General features: G+C 38.7%; 1 protein-coding gene across 2 annotated transcripts in view; it reads right to left on the bottom strand.

Moving 5' to 3' along the window:
* The window catches only part of LOC127426476 (striatin-like), a 62,405-nt gene that overhangs the window by 12,553 nt on the left and 27,055 nt on the right, over positions 1–22,797 (bottom strand). Inside the window, exons 2-8 of one of the 2 annotated variants that reach the window (XM_051673328.1) lie at positions 21,821–21,924; positions 18,587–18,660; positions 17,121–17,202; positions 11,422–11,598; positions 9,307–9,442; positions 8,753–8,915; positions 1,498–1,608 (exon numbers count right to left, since the gene is read on the bottom strand). In XM_051673328.1, coding sequence (XP_051529288.1) covers positions 1,498–1,608; positions 8,753–8,915; positions 9,307–9,442; positions 11,422–11,598; positions 17,121–17,202; positions 18,587–18,660; positions 21,821–21,924 — 847 coding nt within the window. The remainder of the gene's footprint in view (positions 1–1,497; positions 1,609–8,752; positions 8,916–9,306; positions 9,443–11,421; positions 11,599–17,120; positions 17,203–18,586; positions 18,661–21,820; positions 21,925–22,797) is intronic. The other variant, XM_051673329.1, reaches the window with a different exon arrangement.

The raw sequence follows: 22,797 nt of genomic DNA, 5'->3' as shown, positions 1-22,797 counted from the left end.
GTTGTGTCAAATCCAACTCCCCAATTGGACCTCTAAATGGGATTTATTGTGCTAATAAAACCTATGGTGGTACCATGGTACAGTAATGGTATCAGATGGAAAAAACATGGTATTTTGATAAATATGATTACCATATTTATGCACCATTGTATTTATATGGTACTTCCAAGAATGCCATGGTACGACGATGGTGCTACCATAGTACCTTTAGGCAATGTTTGGTTAGTGTGATTAGAAATCCTAAAATACTGTTTGTTGATGTGGTCTTAACAATAACAGACAGCCTACTTTGGACCCCCCTCAAGTCCAAAGAGGACAGCATTTTGATGGAGGCTGGACTGGGCACAACACCGGATCTGTAAAACCCAAAACTTCTAAATGGAATGACAGAGTGAAAATGAAGCACTGGAAAATTTTTAGAAAAGTGTGATAATCGAAAGGGTAAGCAAGCAATCTCTATTTTAAAATCCATATACTCTTACAATGGAAGCAGGAAAGAGGTGGAGTTTGTTACACATGGGCATGTCCAACAGAAGAAGGTGGAACAAACAGCCACGCCTACTCTAGGAGCACCAATCAGAAAAGAGAAAGCATAAAACCCATAGAAAGTCAACAGAAGACCAACTAAATGTGCATTAAGGCGTTGAAAATCAAAATAAACATCGTAGGTTTCAAGAGAAGAGAAACGGTGGAAAGAGTACAATTTGTACAAAGCATGATGGGAAAAGAGATGAGTGTGAACAAACAGACTGCAGGTGCTGGACACGGTTATTCAGAAAAGCACTGAAGAACAGAGGAATGACAGAACCGAGAGAAAAGATGAAAAGGGGGGAAATGACAAGACAGTGACAAATACAAACTAAAGAAACAGCGTCAACAGAGGAAGCCATTAACACACGTAAAATGAACGAATGAGTGTTGGTAAGAGTACTGAAGAGAGCTGCTGGTTTTGCGTTTTTATTTTTTTTTTGTCAACCTAACGAATGATTTCAGTTTAGTACTTAAAAGAGAGGAAAGAAAAAAAGATACACAACCAGTCAAAAGACACAGCTACTCATTCTTTATTCTGTCATTTTAATATAATAATAGTATAGTCATTAATACTACGAAATAACAATTTATATCAGTCTACAAAACTTTTTCAAGCATTTTAGCATAAGCCTTTAGATCAAAAGGTTTTTAAGATCATGAGAAACATCAATTTAGTCAAGTGTGATCAAGCTTTTGACTGGTAGTGTACATTAGAAGAAATTAGTGATAAACCGATACATCGGTCAGGCCAATTAATTGACCAATATTTGCCTTTTAGAGATTATTGGTATTAGTCGATAAATGCACCTTGACAGCCGATTAACAAAAGTGATGTTTTCTATTTTCAAATATTTGTAATTAAGCATTTCGGCCATTGAAAAACCGATATCAGTTCACCACTTGAAGTAGAAAAGTAAAGGAGTAAAGAAAGAAAGGAGACAGCGAGCGAGAGTCCGGGTGACTTACTCTTCACCCCTTTCTTGCCCTTGCGTTCCTTCCTGTACTGCTCCTTGAGTTTTGAGATTAGACCTTCATCCACGTCCCAGGCCTCAGACAAAGGGCTCTGCTCTTCCTTCTCTACACGGAGGAAGAGGAGGATATGGAGGGAGACACCGTTATACGCCCTCATTTCATTACGATACCAGTCTAACTGCTACAAAATGACACTTGACGATAAACAGACAACGCGACTATATATTGTGTTGTCTTTGCTGTTTGGACAAATGATAGTACTCCCTTAAGAATAAATTGGCTTTCGAACTACTACTTAGAGCTAGGCCCATTAATCGGTAAAACAGATATATCGGTGTTGATAGTTGCCTTTTGGAACTATTGGTTATCAGCAAAAATCTATGCCGATAGTTGCCAATAGTTTTTTATTTATTATTATACCTCCAATACATATAACCCTTCATCTGATGAATATACAGTTTAATCAGAAGTTTACATACACCTTAGCCAAATACATTTAAACTCAGTTTTTCACAATTCCTGACATTTAATCGTAGAAAACATTCCCTGTCTTAGGTCAGTTAGGATCACTACTTTATTTTAAGAATGTGAAATGTCAGAATAATAGTAGAGAGAATGATTTATTTCAGCTTTTATTTCTTTCATCACATTCCCAGTGGGTCAGAAGTTTACATACATTTTGTTAGTATTTGGTATCATTGCCTTTAAATTGTTTAACTTGGGTCAAATGTTTTGGGTATCCTTCCACAAGCTTCTCACAATAAATTGCTGGAATTTTGGCCCATTCCTCCAGACAGAACTGGTGTAACTGAGTCAGGTTTGTAGACCTCCTTGCTCGCACACGCTTTTTCAGTTCTGCCCACAAATTTTCTATCGGATTGAGGTCAGGGCTTTGTGATGGCCACTCCAATACCTTGACTTTGTTGTCCTTAAGCCATTTTGCCACAACTTTGGAGGTATGCTTGGGTCATTGTCCATTTGGAAGACCCATTTGCAACCGAGCTTTAACTTCCTGGCTGATGTCTTGAGATGTTGCTTCAATATATCCACATAATTTTCCTTCCTCATGATCTATTTTGTGAAGTGCACCAGTCCCTCCTGCAGCAAAGCACCCCCAAAACATGATGCTGCCACCCCCATGCTTCATGGTTGGGATGGTGTTTTTCAGCTTGCAAGCCTCACCCTTTTTCCTCCAAACATAATGATGGTCATTATGGCCAAAAAGTTCAATTTTTGTTTCATCAGACCAGAGGACATTTCTCCAGAAAGTAAGATCTTTGTCCCCATGTGCACTTGCAAACTGTAGTCTGACTTTTTTATGGCGGTTTTGGAGCAGTGGCTTCTTCCTTGCTGAGCAGCCTTTCAGGTTATGTCGATATAGGACTCATTTTACTGTGGATATAGATACTTGTCTACCTGTTTCCTCCAGCATGTTCACAAGGTCCTTTGCTGTTGTTCTGGGATTGATTTGCACTTCTCGCACCAAACTACATTCATCTCTAGGAGACAGAATGCGTCTCCTTCCTGAGAGGTATGATGGTGTGTGGTCCCATGGTGTTTATACGTGTGTACTATTGTTTGTACAGATGAACGTGGTACCTTCAGGTGTTTGGAAATTGCTCTCAAGGATGAACCAGACTTGTGGAGGTCCAAAAATTTTTCTTCTGAGGTCTTGGCTGATTTCTTTTGATTTTTCCTATGATGGCAAGCAAAGAGGCACTGAGTTTGAAGATAGGCCTTAAAATACATCCACAGGTACACCTTCAATTCAGTACACCTCCTATCAGAAGCTAATTGGCTAATTGTCTAAAGGCTTGACTTCATTTTCTGGAATTTTCCAAGCTGCTTAAAGGCACAGTTAACTTAGTGTATGTAAACTTCTGACCCACTGGAATTGTTATATAGTCAATTAAAAGTGAAACAATCGGTCTGTAAACAATTGTTGGAAAAATTACTCGTGTCATGCACAAAGTAGATGCCCTAAATGACTTGCCAAAACTCTAGTTTGCTAATATGAAATCTGTGGAGTGGTTAAAAAATGAGTTTTAATGACTTCAACCTAAGTGTATGTAAACTTCTGACTTCAACTGTATAGGTGATAAAGAGCTTAATTTGGTTAATACTTAAATAAAGATCACTGTATCTGAGCCAAGTCTCAGTCATTTCAAAATAAATTTCCCTGGTGTGGTTCGGGATTGTTTATAGTTAAAAGTCCCACGTTATACACAAATCTTCATTTCATTATTATTATTGGGATTTTGGTAAACAAACAAAAAAAAAAATTATTCATTTTGGTCTTGTAGCCTTTGTGTTTGTGCCTGTCATAGTAAGGAAAGTCTAAGAAATTTTCACATTCTATAAATCAATTTTATAAAATATCAGCCAATTAAGCATCCTTTTCCACCACCTTAGTTGTCGGTATCGGCAAAATCCATAAAAGTCGGTGTCGACTTCTAGTTTGAATGCATAACTTCCATCTCAGATAAGCCATGCAAATTTTCTTTTAAACATCACTGTGAAGCCTAATTTATTCAATGGAAGAAGCCAAACTCTTTTCTCCTGAACGAACAAAAGCACCCTAGGTGAACGAAGCCTGCATTTATACGTGCAGCATCGTTTTAAAATGAGTTTGAGGAGAATAACTAAATAAAGAAGGTCTCGTTCAAACCACACCCACAATACATTTTAACAAATCGTCAACATTTGTCAACTACCCGAGTTCTGTTAGGCCATTAACTTCAGGGATGTGCTCTAACTAAAAAATATCCCAAAACGAAAACCTTGGCAGTACAAAAATGTCAGTACAGTTCTTTTTAGACGATCAACCGTTTTAAAAGTGCTTAAGTAATACAAGTCTACCCAACCGTTCTCAGCAGGGTGATAAATACGGAGGAGCGGCTTTCAATATTCCAGCATGATTTTCTATGAGCGTAATCCCGAGTTTTTAGCTCCAGAAAGCCGACTGATCCGTAGAGGGAAGATGGACACGTGAACAGTGTTTTTGGGCAGAAAAAAATCAGTCCAATTCTCTTCAGGGACTCAACAGTACTGGGATCAGGAGGGTAGGGAGTGTACAGTAGGGCTGGGCGATATGGCCAAAAATATTATAGCAATATTTTTTTTCATATCGTTCCATATCGATATTTATTACGATATACAATGGCAAGAAAAAGTATGTGAACCCTTTGCAATTACCTGCATTTCTGTATAAATTTGTTGATTAAAATCTGGTTGGTCTTTATCTAAGTTACAATAGTGAACAAAAACAATCTGTTTTAACTAATAACACACAAACTATTGTATTGTTCTTGTACATATTGAATACATCATTCAAACTTTCACAGTTTAGGTTTGGAAAAAGTATGTGAACCCCATAGGCTAAAGACAACAAAAGCTAATTAGAGTCAGGAGTTGGCAAGCCTGGCATCCAATTAATGAAACGAGTTTGGAGGTGTGGGTTTGAGCTACTTTGACTTATAAAAAGCACTCAAACATTTTGAGTTTGCTATTGACAAGAAGCATCTGCTGATGTGGACCATGCCTCACAAAAAAGAGATCTGAGAAGACCTACGATCAAGAATCATTGCTGTGCATAAATCTGGAAAGGGTTACAAAGTTATCTCGAAGAGATTAGATATTCATCTGTCCACAGTTTGATAAATTGTCTATAAATGGAGATGATTTAGTACTGTGGGTACTCTCACTAGAAGTGGCCGTCCAGCCAAGATGACTCAAAGGACACACCGCAGAATGCTCAATGAGGTAAAAAAGAACCCTAGAGTGACAGATAAAGACTTGAAGGAATCATTGGAACTGGTTAACATCTCTGATCATGAGTCTACTATACGGAAAACATTAAACAGGTATGGTGTCCATGAAAGGACATCATGAAGGAAGCCGCTGCTTTCCAACAAAAACATTGCTGCACGTCTGAAGTTTGCCAAAGACCACCTTGACACTCCACAACACTACTGGGAAAATGTTTTGTGGACTGATGAAACTACGGTTGAATACTTTGGGAAGAACATGCAGCACTACGAATGGCATAAAAAGGGCACCGCATACCAACATGAAAACATCATACCAACGGTGAAGTATGGTGGAGGGAGCATCATGATTTGAGGCTGATTTGCTGCTTCGGGGCCTGGACCACTTGCCATCATCAAGGAAAAAATTAATTCCCAAGTTTATCAAGATATCCTACAGGATAATGTCAGGGTGGCTGTGTGCCAGCAGAAGCTCAGTAGAAGTTGAGTGATACAGCAGGACAATGACCTTAAAAATCGAAGTAAATCTACTACAGAAATAGAAAATCCACCTTTTGGAGTGTCCCAGTCAGAGTCCAGACCTTAACCCAATAGAGATGATGTAGAATGACCTCGAGAGTCGTTCACACCAGACATCCTAAGAATATGTCTGAGCTGAAGCAGTTCTGTAAGGAAGAATGGTCTAAAATTCCTTCTGAACGTTGTGCAGGTCTAATCCGCAGATACAGGAAACACTTGGTTGAGATTATTGCTGCCAAAGGAGGATCGACCAGTTATTAAATCCAAGGGTTCACTTACATTTTCAACAGCACTGTGAATGTTTAATGGGATGTGTTCAATAAAGACATGCAAGATTATATGTGTTTGTGTGTTGTTATCTTAAGCACATTGTGTTTGTCTATACTTGTGACTTTGATGAAGACGAGATCACATTTTATGACCAATTAATGCAGAAAACCAGCTAATTCCAAAGGGTTCACATACTTTTTCTTGCCACTGTATATTTCATACCATTAATTGAGAAGGAAATGCATTCAAAAAGTTTGTTAGAGCTCAAGAATGAATGTAAACATAACTTGTTTGTCCACAAGTAAACTCCACAGGGTAAGCTACCTTTTAATTTGAAGTTCAAGAAGTACAGTCAGTTTAGTATTTATTCCTACATAAGGTGCGTGACCTCTTTTCGCCACAATTTAATCATCTTCGCGGATATTTGATACTCCTCATGGTCATTCATTTTTAAGTTTCTGCCTGACGCGTGTCATTTCCGTAACATGTACATGACATAATTGCTGTAGCTGAGAAGTCATAACTTCCACTGAAAGACTGTTTTGCCTGTGTCAAAAAATAAGCGGATGTAACAGCGCTATGTATCATGAAAAAGCATTTAAAGAAATAGTACAAGAATAAACAGCAACAGTGTTGATGTCGGAGCTGCTGTTGTGTTCAGTCAATGGCTGTCCTGTATGGTACATAACGATATCATATTAGCCAGATAGCTAGATAGCTAATACTTCTTAAACAGCTGATTTCATAACTGTGATTCAGCTAGATGTGTGAATAATTTAGCTGACCTGCTTGCGTTTTTAGCGACACACACCTAATCGTCTACATGTAGAACATAGGCTAAATATCGAAATTTACTCAAAAGCTTATAATCGATATCAAGTATTTTTTCCCCCGATAAGTATCGAGATAGTTTTATCGCCCAGCCCTAGTGCATGGCACAGATTAACCAGTGTGTGTGAGGAGAAACACACGAGGAGACAGAAAATCAAACACAATGTACAGGAACACTGTGCTCCAGACATTAACACTCGAGTGCATTTGATGTCGTGCAACCATCCTGAATTCACACATTACACTTGTAAACAATGAAACGAGCCATGTGTTGAGAAACACATGCCCTAAACTGTGTCCAATGGTAAGACAAGAAAAGACAAGATTAAAACCACAAAACATCCTCGAAACTTTCTAAATGTCTGGAAAGATCTTGCTGCAAGACAAACAGCACGAACAGTAATTCTCCAAGACCAAAGCTCTGTGGCAAAACCTAGTGGGTGAACCTGACGAAACCTGTCAATGTTCTGGTCGAATACAAAGCAGTACAAAAAAATATGAAAATTATATTCTGCATAAAGAAAATGAAGCACTTAGATTTTTGGCATTGTCAAACTGCTTTCAGGACACTGTATCCAGGCACGGCTCGTCTATATGGGCAGGTAGGGCAGAGCCTGCCTAAATATGAATCCACTTGAAAACATAGATCCATACAATAAACTGCCAATAATGTAATTTGTTTTCCATTAAATGTGTTCAAAATGTTGACATGTGTATTTAAAAGCAGTTTTTATCCTATTTTTTAAGTTGTAATGTTGCTGAAACCTCCATTACACAGTGTTTGAAACAGATATTCAAGCATTTGGGGCAGAGAGTCTGCTACCCTCCTGAACTCCACAGCGCCCCTCAGATTTTCCAATGGAAATCTGTGGTCAAATATGGTACTGCAATGAGCCCTCATTGAGACCCATAGGGACAGAAATAAATCTGTGGTTGAAAAATGCACAGACACCACATGCGTTTGTGTTTGAACAATGAGTTGAACAAGATGAATAATGTTGGGGGGGGGGGGGGGGGTCTGCCCCACCTATATCTGTGGTCACGAGCCGCTACTGACTATATCACTTTTTACCACCTCATTACCGTAACGCATCCGGATGTTTTACTTTTAATATTTCTATTGTTTTCAATAAGGATTCTCATTACCGTAATGCAGTCATTTTTTTATTACATGTATTAAGTATTCTGTTCAGTCATTTTTGTGTGGCTTAGGCTGAAGATCATTCAATAATTTTTTTTGGCAAGAGAAGTAGCGAAAAAACCATCGCAATCAATCATGGATGCCACTGTAATAGGTGGAATTCTAATGTAAGTGGTGCATTCAAATGATCATAAGGAGAATAATCAGAGGAAGTAAGAACAAACATTTCTAAAGTTAGAAGCAAAAGAAAAGTGCATTTTTGAGCTGGTGGTGGTGCTATAGAGTTAAATCAAGAAACCCTACCCTTGTCTGTGGGCTTGTGCGCGTCTCCTGAGCCGGCGGTACTGTGCAGAACAACAAAACGAACTGTGATTGGTTGTTTACATTCCTCAGACGGCTCCAACAGGTGATTCACGGCAGCCTTGAAGCTAGCTAAACGAATCGGCCAAACGGGAAAATTTATCGGCCATTGTCAATAACGTAAAAATACCAAATATCGGCCGATATATCGGTCGACCACTAGTTTCATATGCATTAGGATGCTATCTTAGAAGGCAGCAGACAGCAAGTCAGCTCACTAGGTTTTGATAAAGAACTTTGGTCTCCACATAATTCTCCTGCTGGGATTTCGATATTTCAACACTATTTCTGCTCTAGTATTAATGAAATCTCTTTCCGCATCCATCTGCACAAACAGCCGTTGCACGGATGCAGTTCTTACCCCAGTCAGGTCTGTCTGCAGCGGAGGGCGTTTCAGATGGGCCTTCCATGTCATCACTGTTAGCTAGAAAATCAAAGCCTTTCAGGACTTCCTCTGTGTCCAGATCATCACTCATATCTGCTGAGGAAGAGGAGGGCGAGGGAGACACCTTCCTCCTCACCATCTACACCAGAGAGAGAGAGAGAATTGGACGATAGGAAATGTGTTTCTGATGACAGCTGGTGTGTGTCGAGTTCTGGTGTAATGCTGTAACTGTCATGTTCTCTGTGATCCAGTGTCCCGCTATGAATGATTCGTCCAAGGGTGTAGGTTTGATTTGAACATTTGCTTTTGTTTAGAAAGAGTATAAAATAATTATTTATGTAGGACTTATTTTCATTTTTGGGAGAAGTATCCCTTTAATAATATATAATAACTTTATTTATTATAACTTTTATTAACAATATTTTTTATCTTTGACAGCGTTTGGTCCCTACTGTTCATAATCAAATCTACACCCATGATTTCATGAGATTCTTATGAAGTTTTCTGAATGTGTGATGGGGTTTACTTACGGTTGCAAGGTCAACGATAGTCTTATTTTGTCCCTCGCTATCTTCATCCTCATCTTCATCGCTGAATTCAGCTGCTGCTTTCTCGATGAACTTGAAGGCTTCCAACACCGTAGTAGAGTCCGACATCTCTGGTTTACTGTGGTGGAAAGGGTAGAAGTCCAGACCAACAACGAGTTAGAGATACGAGATATTCTCTAGACAAATGAGAAAGTCAACTGTCGACAGTGAACAAACCTTCACATATGCAGGTTACTCAGACTAGTTCTTACGTTTCATCTATCACATCCTGAGACTAATTCATCATGTTACCAGTTCACATCTCACACAACCTCTCAATAAGCTAATATCAGATAATATATCTTAAAGGGATAGTTCACCCAAAAATGAAAATTCAATCATTGTTTACTCACCCCTGTGTTGTTATAACTCTATATGACTTTCTTTCTTTTTCTGAACACAAAGGGAGAAATTCTGTAAAAATGTTGTGCTCAGTGATGTCATACAATGGCGGTTTATGGTGACCACCTCTTCTAGCTTCAAAAGAACACAAAAGTATAATTCAGAAGTCTAATAAATTATTCCATGAGACTCATGATTGTTATGAAAGCATACGATAAGATTTGGTGAGAAACAAACTGAAATCTAATGTATTATTTACTGAAAATGTTCACTGACCGTTGATCTCCTGTGTGTGTTCATGCGAAAAATCCTTTTGTTTCATTTCAACGTGACCACCAGCGATATTAACAACAGTAAACACAACACAGCTGCACACAAAACAGAGAACAGAACTTACAAAACATGTCTGAAGAGTTTGTAGTCGAAGAATTGATGCATTTCTATGCCCAGCCTTTTTTTTTTAAACTGGAGTCCTCAATCAAACAGAGAGATGGGGCTGAAGGTAGCTACAGTCACACCGTGTCCTACTCAGACGGCAAACGACACACAATAAAAGTTATCTTTTCTATGTTAATCAGAATTTTTTGTCCAAAGCAGCTGCGATGAGCAATGGGACATTCTGTCGATCGCTTGGTTTCTATATTTGGCATCACGCCGTGTAACCCTGTCCGCTATGAACTGGCACTGGTCCAAAATGCGATGTGTGGTGCGAGAGCGATGTGATCGTCTGTGTTCCACAACTGCTTTCATGTGCTTGAATAAGGTATAATGTGCGAGTAAGGGCAGCTGGTGGAGTTTGCCCCCTCAGGTAAGATGGTGCCCCCCTAGGGAGTTGGTGCCCTACGCAGACTGTGTAATATGCGTATAGGGTGCAGCGGTACTGGTGGCTACCTTCAGCCCCATCTGTCTGTTTGATTGAGGACTCCGGTTCAAATAAAAATAAGGCTGGACATAGAAATGCATCAATTCTTCGACTACAAACTCTTTAGACATGTTTGTAAGTTCTGCTCTCTGGTTTGTGTGTAGCTGCGTTGTGTTCTGTTGTTAATACCGCTGGAGGTCCTGTTGAAGCAAAACAAAACGAGTTTTCATTTGAACGCCCAACCTCACGAGCGGCAGCGTAACTACTGTTGCTCTCGTGTAAAGATCTCTAAAGCTCACGTGCAGGCTGTCTCATGAACGCACACAGGTGATCAACGGTCAGTGAACATTTTCAGTAAATAATACATTAGATTTCAGTTTGTTTCTCATCAAATCTTATCGTATGTTTTCATAACAATCATGAGTCTCATGGAATAATTTATTAGACTTCTGAATTATACTTTTGTGTTCTTTTGAAGCTTGAAGAGGTGGTCACCATAAACTGCTATTGTATGACATCACTGAGCACAACATTTCTACACAATTTCTCCCTTTGTGTTGCGAAAAAAAAAAAAAAGAAAGTCATATAGAGTTATAACAACACAGGAGTGAGTAAACAATCACTGAATTTACATTTTTGGATGAACTAATCTTTTAATTGAATACAAAATAGTAATATTGGACGATATAAATTCAATAATAAAAAAGAAGCTAGTATCGGCCAATATATCTTCTCTGTTTTTTTGTTTATTTGTTTTTAATGCAACTATCAAGCGATGTATCTTCACTGATGAATAATTCAGCCCTTGATACTCTGCTGGAGAAACTCTCATGAGCACCAGCTGACTCACTGACCCGATCATGGTGGTGGTGCTGTCCTTCAGAGAGGAAAGTTCGGTTCCGTTCACCATGGGTTCTGGTTTCTTGTCTCCAGGTCTCTCTCCGTTGTCTCCTGTCAGTCCGAGCAACGCTTTGACTCGCTGTGACTTCACATCAAGGATGGTGTCGGTGTATCCCACCTCCTGCAGGTACCTGAGCGAGACATAAACGACAACAGGGGTGAGAGTGACGTATGATCTGGAAAATTATGGGTTATGTCACATTTCCATGTGTTGATTTATGTAACATGCGCTCTGCGCTGGAGAGGGTAAAGGCTGTTATTTTCCGAACACTTCAGACTGCACTTTAACTCACTGAGGGGGCAGTTTGAATTTATATTAATGCATTCAGTTAATATTTATTCAAATTAATAATCCAGCAACAATAACCGTGACGCTAATGATTTCAGTTCCTTTAACACAGCGAGCATCAAAAGAGCATAATTGTGCAGCTCATATTTCACCTTAAAATAAAAAATAAAAAATACGAAATTATATTTTGCATCAAGAAGATTCAGTCTATTTTTAGGATCAATTTCCCCAAGTCGTAACCACAACAAAAGCGTGACATGTTACACAAATAAAGACGGCAAACGATCTTGAAACATCTCAATCGCTCTTTCTTCAGGAGTATTTACAGTACCTCTGATGAGTTAAATTTGAAACTACAGCATTTAAGAGAGATCCACCTGTCCATCAAGACAGTTTGCGTATCAATCACATACCTTGTGTTTTGTAAGACCCTGAACACAACTGTCCTGTAATTCTGTGCTAATGTTCTTGTGGTCTGTTTGCCGGTCTTGACAGAAGATGTTTGATGGAACAGAATATGACAGAAAAGAGAGCGAAAGAGACTTGTGCCCGCTGTACCAGTCTCTCTCCAGCACAACAAACTGAATGAGCTGAAACAATCCAGCATTCATTCAGACTTACTGTCTCTGACACACACACACTCGTTTACTTAGCCGTCTAAATGTGAACATACCATAGACTTTTTATATAAAGCTAATCGTAAGAACTACAGGCGAATCCTAAACTTAAAAGAAAACTATTTGCATGTTTAAAATCTGTTATATATGAATTGTTTTTCAGATGAGCGCATCCCAAATTGGAGATTTTCTTCAGATTTAGCTCACTTCTGTACACAAATTATATCCAGCTAAACCCACATACACTCACTAGTAAATAAATATCTTTTATAAGATCATGTACAGACATCCAGCACTAAATCATTCAACACAAATGCGTCTTTTTGTTCTGTTTTTCTCCTTGAACTACTGTTGAGTCAATGAGTTCAAAGGGATCACAAATGAATTACTCCTAACAACCAGTTATTTTAATGAATCAATCAAAAAGACTCACAAACTCATTAGTTCGAATCAGTCTAATGAATCACTCTTCTGAATCAGTTAGGGTGTTGAAAATGCACATTCACAAGAGTTTTGAGGTAATAAATGGTATTTTACTTACTTAAAACATTAAAATATGGTACTCTGAAATATTAGCATTACCATTCAAATTCTAATGAGGAGCTAGCTGCCTCTCTACTGAATCTATGGCGCAAAAAACACCGCGCAACCTGTGTAGTCCGATTCCCGAACGAATGACTCTTAAGAGCTGGTTCTTTTGAATCTACAGTGTGACCAGTGAAGTCCGATTCCCAAATGAATGACTCTTATGAGCTGCTTCTATTGAATCTACAGTGTGACCAGTGAAGTCCGATTCCGAAATTAATGACTCTTATGAGCCGGTTCTTTTGAATCTACAGTGTGACCAGTGAAGTCCGATTCCCAAATTAATGACTCTTATGAGCTGATTCTTTTGAGTCTACAGTGTGACCAGTGTAGTCCGATTCCCAAATTAATGACTCTTATGAGCTGATTCTTTTGAATCTACAGTGTGACCAGTGTAGTCCGATTCCCGAATGAATGACTCTTATGAGCCGGTTCTTTTGAATCTACAGTGTGACCAGTGAAGTCCGATTCCCGAACGAATGACTCTTATGAGCTGGTTCTATTGAATCTACAGTGTGACCAGTGAAGTCCGATTCCGAAATTAATGACTCTTATGAGCCGGTTCTTTTGAATCTACAGTGTGACCAGTGAAGTCCGATTCCCAAATTAATGACTCTTATGAGCTGATTCTTTTGAGTCTACAGTGTGACCAGTGTAGTCCGATTCCCAAATTAATGACTCTTATGAGCTGGTTCTTTTGAATCTACAGTGTGACCAGTGTAGTCCGATTCCCGAACGAATGACTCTTATGAGCCGGTTCTTTTGAATCTACAGTGTGACCAGTGAAGTCCGATTCCGAAATTAATGACTCTTATGAGCCGGTTCTTTTGAATCTACAGTGTGACCAGTGAAGTCCGATTCCGAAATTAATGACTCTTATGAGCCGGTTCTTTTGAATCTACAGTGTGACCAGTGAAGTCCGATTCCCAAATTAATGACTCTTATGAGCTGATTCTTTTGAGTCTACAGTGTGACCAGTGTAGTCCGATTCCTGAATGAATGACTCTTATGAGCCGGTTCTTTTGAATCTACAGTGTGACCAGTGAAGTCCGATTCCTGAACGAATGACTCTTATGAGCCGGTTCTTTTGAATCTACAGTGTGACCAGTGAAGTCCGATTCCGAAATTAATGACTCTTATGAGCCGGTTCTTTTGAATCTACAGTGTGACCAGTGAAGTCCGATTCCGAAATTAATGACTCTTATGAGCTGGTTCTTTTGAATCTACAGTGTGACCAGTGAAGTCCGATTCCGAAATTAATGACTCTTATGAGCCGGTTCTTTTGAATCTACAGTGTGACCAGTGTAGTCCGATTCCCAAATTAATGACTCTTATGAGCTGGTTCTTTTGAATCTACAGTGTGACCAGTGTAGTCCGATTCCCGAACGAATGACTCTTATGAGCCGGTTCTTTTGAATCTACAGTGTGACCAGTGAAGTCCGATTCCCGAACGAATGACTCTTATGAGCCGGTTCTTTTGAATCTACAGTGTGACCAGTGAAGTCCGATTCCCGAACGAATGACTCTTATGAGCTGATTCTTTTGAATCTACAGTGTGACCAGTGAAGTCCGATTCCGAAATTAATAACTCTTATGAGCCGGTTCTTTTGAATCTACAGTGTGACCAGTGAAGTCCGATTCCGAAATTAATAACTCTTATGAGCCGGTTCTTTTGAATCTACAGTGTGACCAGTGTAGTCTGATTCCTGAACGAATGACTCTTATGAGCCGGTTCTTTTGAATCTACAGTGTGACCAGTGAAGTCCGATTCCCAAATGAATGACTCTTATGAGCCGGTTCTTTTGAATCTACAGTGTGACCAGTGTAGTCTGATTCCTGAACGAATGACTCTTATGAGCCGGTTCTTTTGAATCTACAGTGTGACCAGTGAAGTCCGATTCCCAAATTAATGACTCTTATGAGCCGGTTCTTTTGAATCTACAGTGTGACCAGTGAAGTCCGATTCCCAAATTAATGACTCTTATGAGCTGATTCTTTTGAGTCTACAGTGTGACCAGTGTAGTCCGATTCCTGAATGAATGACTCTTATGAGCCGGTTCTTTTGAATCTACAGTGTGACCAGTGAAGTCCGATTCCTGAACGAATGACTCTTATGAGCTGATTCTTTTGAATCTATAGCACAAAACATTCAGTTCAACCAGCGTAGTCCGATTCCTAAACGAATGACTCTTATGAGCCAGTTCTTTTGAATCTACACTGTGACCAGTGTAGTCCGATTCCCAAATGAATGACTCTTGATCCTGCCATTTTGATCTTGTGTTATTCTTGTTGTGGCGGGGTCGTGACAGTTTCCTCCTCTCAGCTCTCAAGTTGTCCCATGTGCTTGTGTTTTCTTCTCTCCATCGTGTTTCCCCTGGTGCTGCTTGCCATGGCAGCGCTGACTGCTGCTTGTGTTTATGAGCAGCACCTGGTTTCAATCCTTCCTTCCCCATATATTCTCTCCTTTGTCTTGTCTTCCTTGTCAGATCGTTTTGTTTTGTTCAGTCGCCAGTCTAGTCCTGTTGGTTCTTGTCAAGTTTGCCCCGTCAGTTTGTTTTTCTCTTCCTGTTATTTTGGTTTCTCCCTTGTGAGATATTGTTTCCTTTTTATTCCAGTTTTTCTAGTCGGTTTGTTCTTAGTTTATTTAGTTTTAATAAAACACATTTCATTACCATCCTGCATCTTGGCTCCTTCCTCCAATACAGTAACACAAAACTAAACTGGAATGTGAACAATCCTCTCATGTGCTCTGATACATGAAATCAATACTGCACTGAGAACAACAGACTGAGACAACACTAGTTTTCTGTGCCCTCATTAGACAGCAGACACACACAGGTCTGTGAAGACTTTTCCCATGATACCTGTGGGTGACTGCTCTACCTTATGAGATCAGAGACAGTTTAGTTTTTGTCGAATGGAAGATGATTTGTAATCTTACAGCATTTGATTATTTACTCTTTCTGTTGGAGACATCATTAATTTCACGATCTAAGTTGACTCTTTTCTGTCAAACAGCAGAGAGCAACCCAGATTTTAAAGAGCACAACATCATAGATTTTCATGCTCTTTTGATGTAAAAGTTTGATGTACTATAAAGACACAAAGTCTGTTCTAAAACCTAGTGAGCTGCCTACCTAGGCAGCATTTAAGGCATCATTTTAAGGCAGATTTTAGAGAATGATGTTTTCTTTCTGAATGGTCGAGTTACAAACAAGCTTTTCAGTGATGGGAACGATCAATATTACGCAACACATGAGCTGCCCACCAAAGGCAAACACTCGCCGTACAGTGGAGAATTCAGGAGGAAATATTTAAGAGAGTGTGGAGGACCTTTATAATCTGTCCACAGTTAGCATGTGTGTATTAAAGCAGCGGTTCTCAAACTGGGGGCCTTACAATTTTTTCCATTGTAAGTGTCTCACTGGAACACAGATTTGTGCTTTTTTTAAAGAAAAGGAGGGACGGGTTGAAATACATTTTTGTGGTAATCAACATTATGCCATGAATGCTGTCGATTGAGCTGAACTTGTACTGAACCCGGAACATTCAGTTGAACTCCAAGAGTCACTGGGCTGTATGCAGTGTGATGCATTACATTTAAATTCTAGTAATCAGATTACAATGATTAACTTTCAGTTACAAGTTAATACATTACTTGGGTTACACATATATCTAAAATGATCTTACAAGTAATTAGTAAAGTGATTATTGAAGTACTCAGTAAAATAAGTAATCTGATTATAATTTTATAGAAGTAATTTGTAATTTTTAATGGCAATTACTTTTCAGAGTAACTTACCCAACACTGTTTCCATGACCTTTCTAATTATTTGTGATTACTGGATGAGATTTCTTTAAATCCTTCAAATTAGATTGATTCACCAGTGAATCATTCAAACCAGTTTATGAACCCTTTCCACGGATGCACTGAAACGAACTATGGTTTCGCTCGAAACAAGCTCATTTCTATAGCCGATGAAGCATAAATAGAAATAAAATCTATTCACGATATACATTTCCATGACATTGACAATTTTAGCTATTTCAAAGACTTTTCAGGCCTAGAAAAAAGTTTCAAAATTCCCTGATATTTCCACGTTTTTTGAATGACTGTGGAAACCCTGCATCCCTAATATATGTTCATGTGTGTGTGACTCACTTTCTCAGCAGCTGTCGTCCTTGTTTCCAGTTCAGTTGACTGTTGGGTGGCTCAGGAAGTGCCTCGTTCTCATTGCCGTCATCTAAGGTCAAAGGTCAGACACAGGTTGACAGATTAGTGTGACTGACAGTATGTTCACACACACACACACACACACACACACACACACACACACACACACACACACACACACACAAAAGGCAACACTGCCTGAAATTGGCAGAGAAGCTTAGTATTAAGTTTAGTGATATTTGGCCATATTGTGATTATCGGCTTCACGATAATGAAAAAGGACTTCACGGCAAAATAATGGACGTGTGAAACTGAAGAAATCACGACAGAAATATATCACTACTATATCCTTGTGCGACCCCGTGTCCACATGCATGGACCTTGTATTTTGACTTCCCTATACGCAACTCATAATCAAAATGAATAAAAACTGAAATGCAAAATTCACACAGCAGTCACACTCACATCTCAGGAGATTAAAATATATTCCACTACAGATTACAGAACACATGCTATAAAATGTCATTTGTACTGTACTCCATTAGTGTTGTTTCTAAAACAAGAGAAAGAAAATTGATCTTTTATGGATTTTTTACTGGAAAACAATAAAAACAATTATTATCAAGAATATGATTTTTGCCCTAATATCAAAGGTCTTCTTAGAAAAAAATAACATGAATTTTCTTGATATAAAAATATGATCGTGTCTGGTAACATGCATGTAAAATGGCTAGAAATAGCATTTTATCTTAGCGTAAAGCTGACAATTTACACAAGGTTTATTTGTATTTCTGCTGCTCCAAACTTACTTCAAACTTACTTCTCTGTCTGTTCGTATGAATGTAACACATCATAAGAAAGTGTTTCACTGCTGTTCAAATGCACTTTGGATCACATCATTTATATGTATAAATGTTTTCCATCTGAAAGGACTAAATATGAAATGAAACAAATGACAATAAAATGCAAAGTAATCTCTGTTGTTAAATTGTATTATGTTTATTGGCATTTATATCGACCATCCTGCTCTCAAGATATGGGTATCGGCCATTGAAAAACCCATATCGGTCGACCACTAATTACGTTAACTAGGTATCCATGAGCAAAACTGTATATTCTACTGTGTGTTTTTTTTAGTTACGTCTGTGAAATAAAAATAACTTTTTTAGCAATTTTCTGTACAAATGTTCACGAAGTCTGAATTCTTTTTTTCCACACAAGTGTATTATTGTGGTATAATCTATTTCCGATTATTCACGTCAAGTTAAAAAGTAAACAATGCGTTTCATTTTTGCAACTTGGTTACAGTGTTAAACAGTTGCATCAAGACCTCCATGATGCAAATGTACTGTGGTTCAGAACCAAATATTGGGGCAGAACTGAACTCGGGTTCAGACCAAGTACTTGTACTAAGTGTTCAGCTGTTTAGTAGCAGGATGAAGTGCCACATTTACCTGAGTCGTAACTGGGCAGCTTCATGTCGCCCTGGTTGAGTTCCGTTCCGTACTTGAGCTTGTGGTATTTGGCCCTGCGGAGGAGAGGAACACAAAGTGCAGGTTTAGCAGTTCTGTTGCCATGGTGCAGGTTACAGCACCTCGTGTGATCCTGGAGTTGCCACACACACACACAGACCCCCCCCCACACACACACACAGACCCCCCACACACAGACCCCCCCACATACTCACACACACCCACACAGACCCACACCCCCCCCCCCCCACACACACACACACACAGACCCACAGACCCCCTCCCACACACACACACACAGACCCCCCCCCCCCCACACACACACACACACAGACCCCCCCCACACACACAAACCCACACACACAGACCCACACACACGTGTAGAATGATTTTATAAATTGCTTGGAATGTGAGAAGTGTTTTCTACAGTATGAACAGTACGACACACAACACTGATTGGATCAGCAGAGTGAATAGTTAAAATACCACAGTAAATGACACTGAACTCTTGTAACCTTGAGAGCACAAAACATCTGTTTCCTACAGTCTTTAAAATATAAAAATATGTAAAAACTAGCTGAGAACTGAGATAAATAAAATAGCGTCAGCAGAGACATTAACAATTGCTGTAAAAATGTTTCTACATCTGAAGATTAGCACTTAACCCTCAGAGACACAGCACCGCAGAGTTTAAAAAACTCATTTAAAAGCAAAGTTTAAACAAATTCAATAATGTCTAATTATCATTAAATTTGAGTAAAAACTACACATATCCACAGCTGACTCTGAACAGTATCACAACAACAGTTTTGGCAGGAAAACAACTGTGTATTAACTAGAGGTCGACCAATAGTGGATTTTACCGACACTGATAACTAAGGTTTTGAAAAAGGCTGATAACCAATTAATCGTCCGGTAATTTTTAAGCTAATTTTTTTTTTTGAGAATGTTAAAACATTAGTCTTTCCTTACTGTGATGGGCACAGAGATGCTGCAAGAGTCCAAAACGAGTACAGTCCCAGATGTGTGTTTGTTATGCATCTAAAATCCCAATAATAACCAGAACAAATTCAGATTTGGTACATAACAAAAGATTTTTAAATATAAACAAGCCCAAAATGGACCAGGGACTCTTATTTTGAAATGTCTTTCAGTTCACACATGCACTCTTCCAATCATCTATAATGTATTACAATAAAATCACTATACAGTAAACAGTGTCATATGTGATAATACTGTATGAGCAGTAATTAATCAACAGTAGCTCATCATTCATCAATAGTAGATCATAAGCCATTGCTTGTCAATTATCATGTGTATTTTTTATAACATTTTGCATTAATAATCATGAATTCATCCATAACCAGTGATGGTGACAGAGTCTTCGATCCATTACAATGCCCTTTATGTATATGCACAAAATTAAGCTTTTTGTAGCCTATATATATATTCACCAGATGAGGGGTTTTGGCCACAGAGGAACACAGAGGAATAAAAAAATAGAGCAACTATCTGCGGCAATTTCTGCTGATAACCGATAGCTATCGGCACAGATTAATCAGTAAAACTAATAAAGGCAATGATTGGCATAAGTGCTCAAACATTTTCAGAGTTTCCAGTTACTCATAGATAAACTATTCCAGCTGTTTTTTGTGCTGTTCCATTATTAAAAGATATTTGTTTCAGGGTAGTCATGGTATATTAAATATACTACTGTATCTATACTGCAGAAATGGTAAGAGTAGTATGACATTCTGAACTTAGCCATACTGAGCACCAGTATACATACTATCTACACTGCAGAAATAGAAAAAGCAGTATGGTAGTATGCCATTCTGAACGTATCCATAGTGTGCACAGTATACTCTACATACTGCAGAAATAGTAAGAGTAGTATGATAGTTTGCCATTCTGAACATATCCAGAATGTGCACAAAATACTTACTACAGAAATATTGAAGCAGTATGGTAGTATACCATTCTGAACTTAGCCATACTGTGCACAGTATACATACTATCTATACTGCAGAAATATTAATAGTATGGTAGTTTGCCATTCTATACTAAACCATCCTATGCACAGTATACATACTACAGAAATAGTAAGAGTAGTATGGTAGTGTGCCATTCTGAACGTATCCACAGTGTGCACAGTATACATACTACAGAAAGTGAAGTAGTATGATAGTATGCCATTCTGAACGTATTCATAGTGTGCACAGTATACATACTACAGAAATAGTGAAGTAGTTTGATAGTATGCCATTGTGAACATATCCATAGTGTGCACAGTATACATACTATCTGTACTGCAGAAATAGTAATAGTATGGTAGTTTGCCATTCTGAACGTATCCATAGTGTGCACAGTATACATACTATCTATACTGCAGAAATAGTAAGAGTAGTATGGTAGTTTGCCATTCTGAACGTATCCATAGTGTGCACAGTATACATACTATCTATACTGTAGAAATAGTAAGAGTAGTATGGTAGTTTGCCATTCTGAATGTATTCATAGTGTGCACAGTATACATACTACAGACATAGTGAAGTAGTTTGATAGTATGCCATTGTGAACATATTCATACTGTGCACAGTATACATACTACAGAAATAGTGAAGTAGTTTGATAGTTTGCCATCGTAAACATATCCATAGTGTGCACAGTATACATACTATCTATACTGCAGAAATAGTAAGAGTAGTATGGTAGTTTGCCTTTCTGAACATATCCATAGTGTGCACAGTACACATACTACAGAAATAGTGAAGTAGTTTGATAGTACGCCATTGTGACCATATTCATACTGTGCACAGTATACATACTACATGTACAGCAGAGAGAGTAAAGGCTAGGATACGGACTGCGCACTATGACTGCTTTGTGATACTCTTTATCAGGCGTATGCGTCCGTGTGGATTGTGCTGATGATGAAATTTGCATTACACACACTGTGCATAAGACATACAACACATGGAAAACTGAAGTATACTTTGGCCTTAAGAGTCGTATTGTAGTATGCAATTCCAAACTTAGCAATAGTGTGCACAGTATACATACTATATACTCCATAAATAGTATGAGTACAGTAGAATGCTACTCCGAGCTTACTGTGCTATACTTTGCACAATGTACAGTACAGTACTGTAGAAATAGTATGAGAAGTGTGGTAGTATGCTATTGTGAACACAGCCCATGTGTGATTGTACTGACCTCTCTTGTTTCAGCGCATATTCCAGCATCTTGATGCGTCTCACCAGATCTTTCTTCAGGTTCTCCTGACCTTTCCTCTCACCCTGTAAGAATGCAATCTGAGCCTGAAACACACACAAATACAAACACAAATTAAGTAGACTCATTTACAAAGCACTTTACATCAGCTGGTGCAACACTACCCAGGAAACAACATTAAAATATGACTATTCACTCATTACATCAACCAGCTGTATTTTAAACCATGTTGTCTTCGACAGCACTTTTAGTTCAAAGCACTGGAATGAAATGTTACTAAATTGAGTAGAATTAATTTGAACCACTAATCTCAAACATACAGTCCAGAAGAGCAACTCCATGTGACATCATCACCTGACTGACAATTCTTATGAACAATTTCCCAGTTTTCTCTTGTTGACTGTTGTTTTGTTTTCCTGGAATGTCTGCGATATTGCACTGTCTCTTAATGGCATACTGGGCAAACGGCCTGTTTGTGATTTAATGTCATAATGCAGAAAGTGATTCAGGACTGCCACTGCGTGTCATACTCGTCATTTTTAATTGACGAGAAATAGATGATTCTTTTTTCTATATGTCAGTACTCAACTGCAAAATTACTCGAAATGCCCATTCGTAGTTTGTGACATCAAGCACACTCAAACACGCAAAGTGCCATGGTGTGGTGGAGACCAAGGCCAAAACAAAGACAGCAGCTGAGTCTTGCATAACACACATATTTGCATTTGGAATGTTGTTGAGATGTGAAAAAACCTCCCGGTGAGTTCTCAGCTGACTGACTGAGAAACCGAGCGATCCGCTCAAAGACTGTGTTATTTTAAGCAAGCTTAAACACTGACTTTGTCTCCATCTCTGTAAAAGAGACATATATAGGTGAGAAACCATGTTAGACGTTCTCCTCAAAGAGATTTCAGCCCTGAAAGGCACATGATGATGTGAATGAATCAGCTTACACTGGG

Source organism: Myxocyprinus asiaticus, chromosome 35 (genome assembly GCF_019703515.2).
Source record: "Myxocyprinus asiaticus isolate MX2 ecotype Aquarium Trade chromosome 35, UBuf_Myxa_2, whole genome shotgun sequence".
Lineage (NCBI taxonomy): Eukaryota > Metazoa > Chordata > Actinopteri > Cypriniformes > Catostomidae > Myxocyprinus > Myxocyprinus asiaticus.
This window is presented reverse-complemented; position numbering and strand designations above follow the sequence as displayed.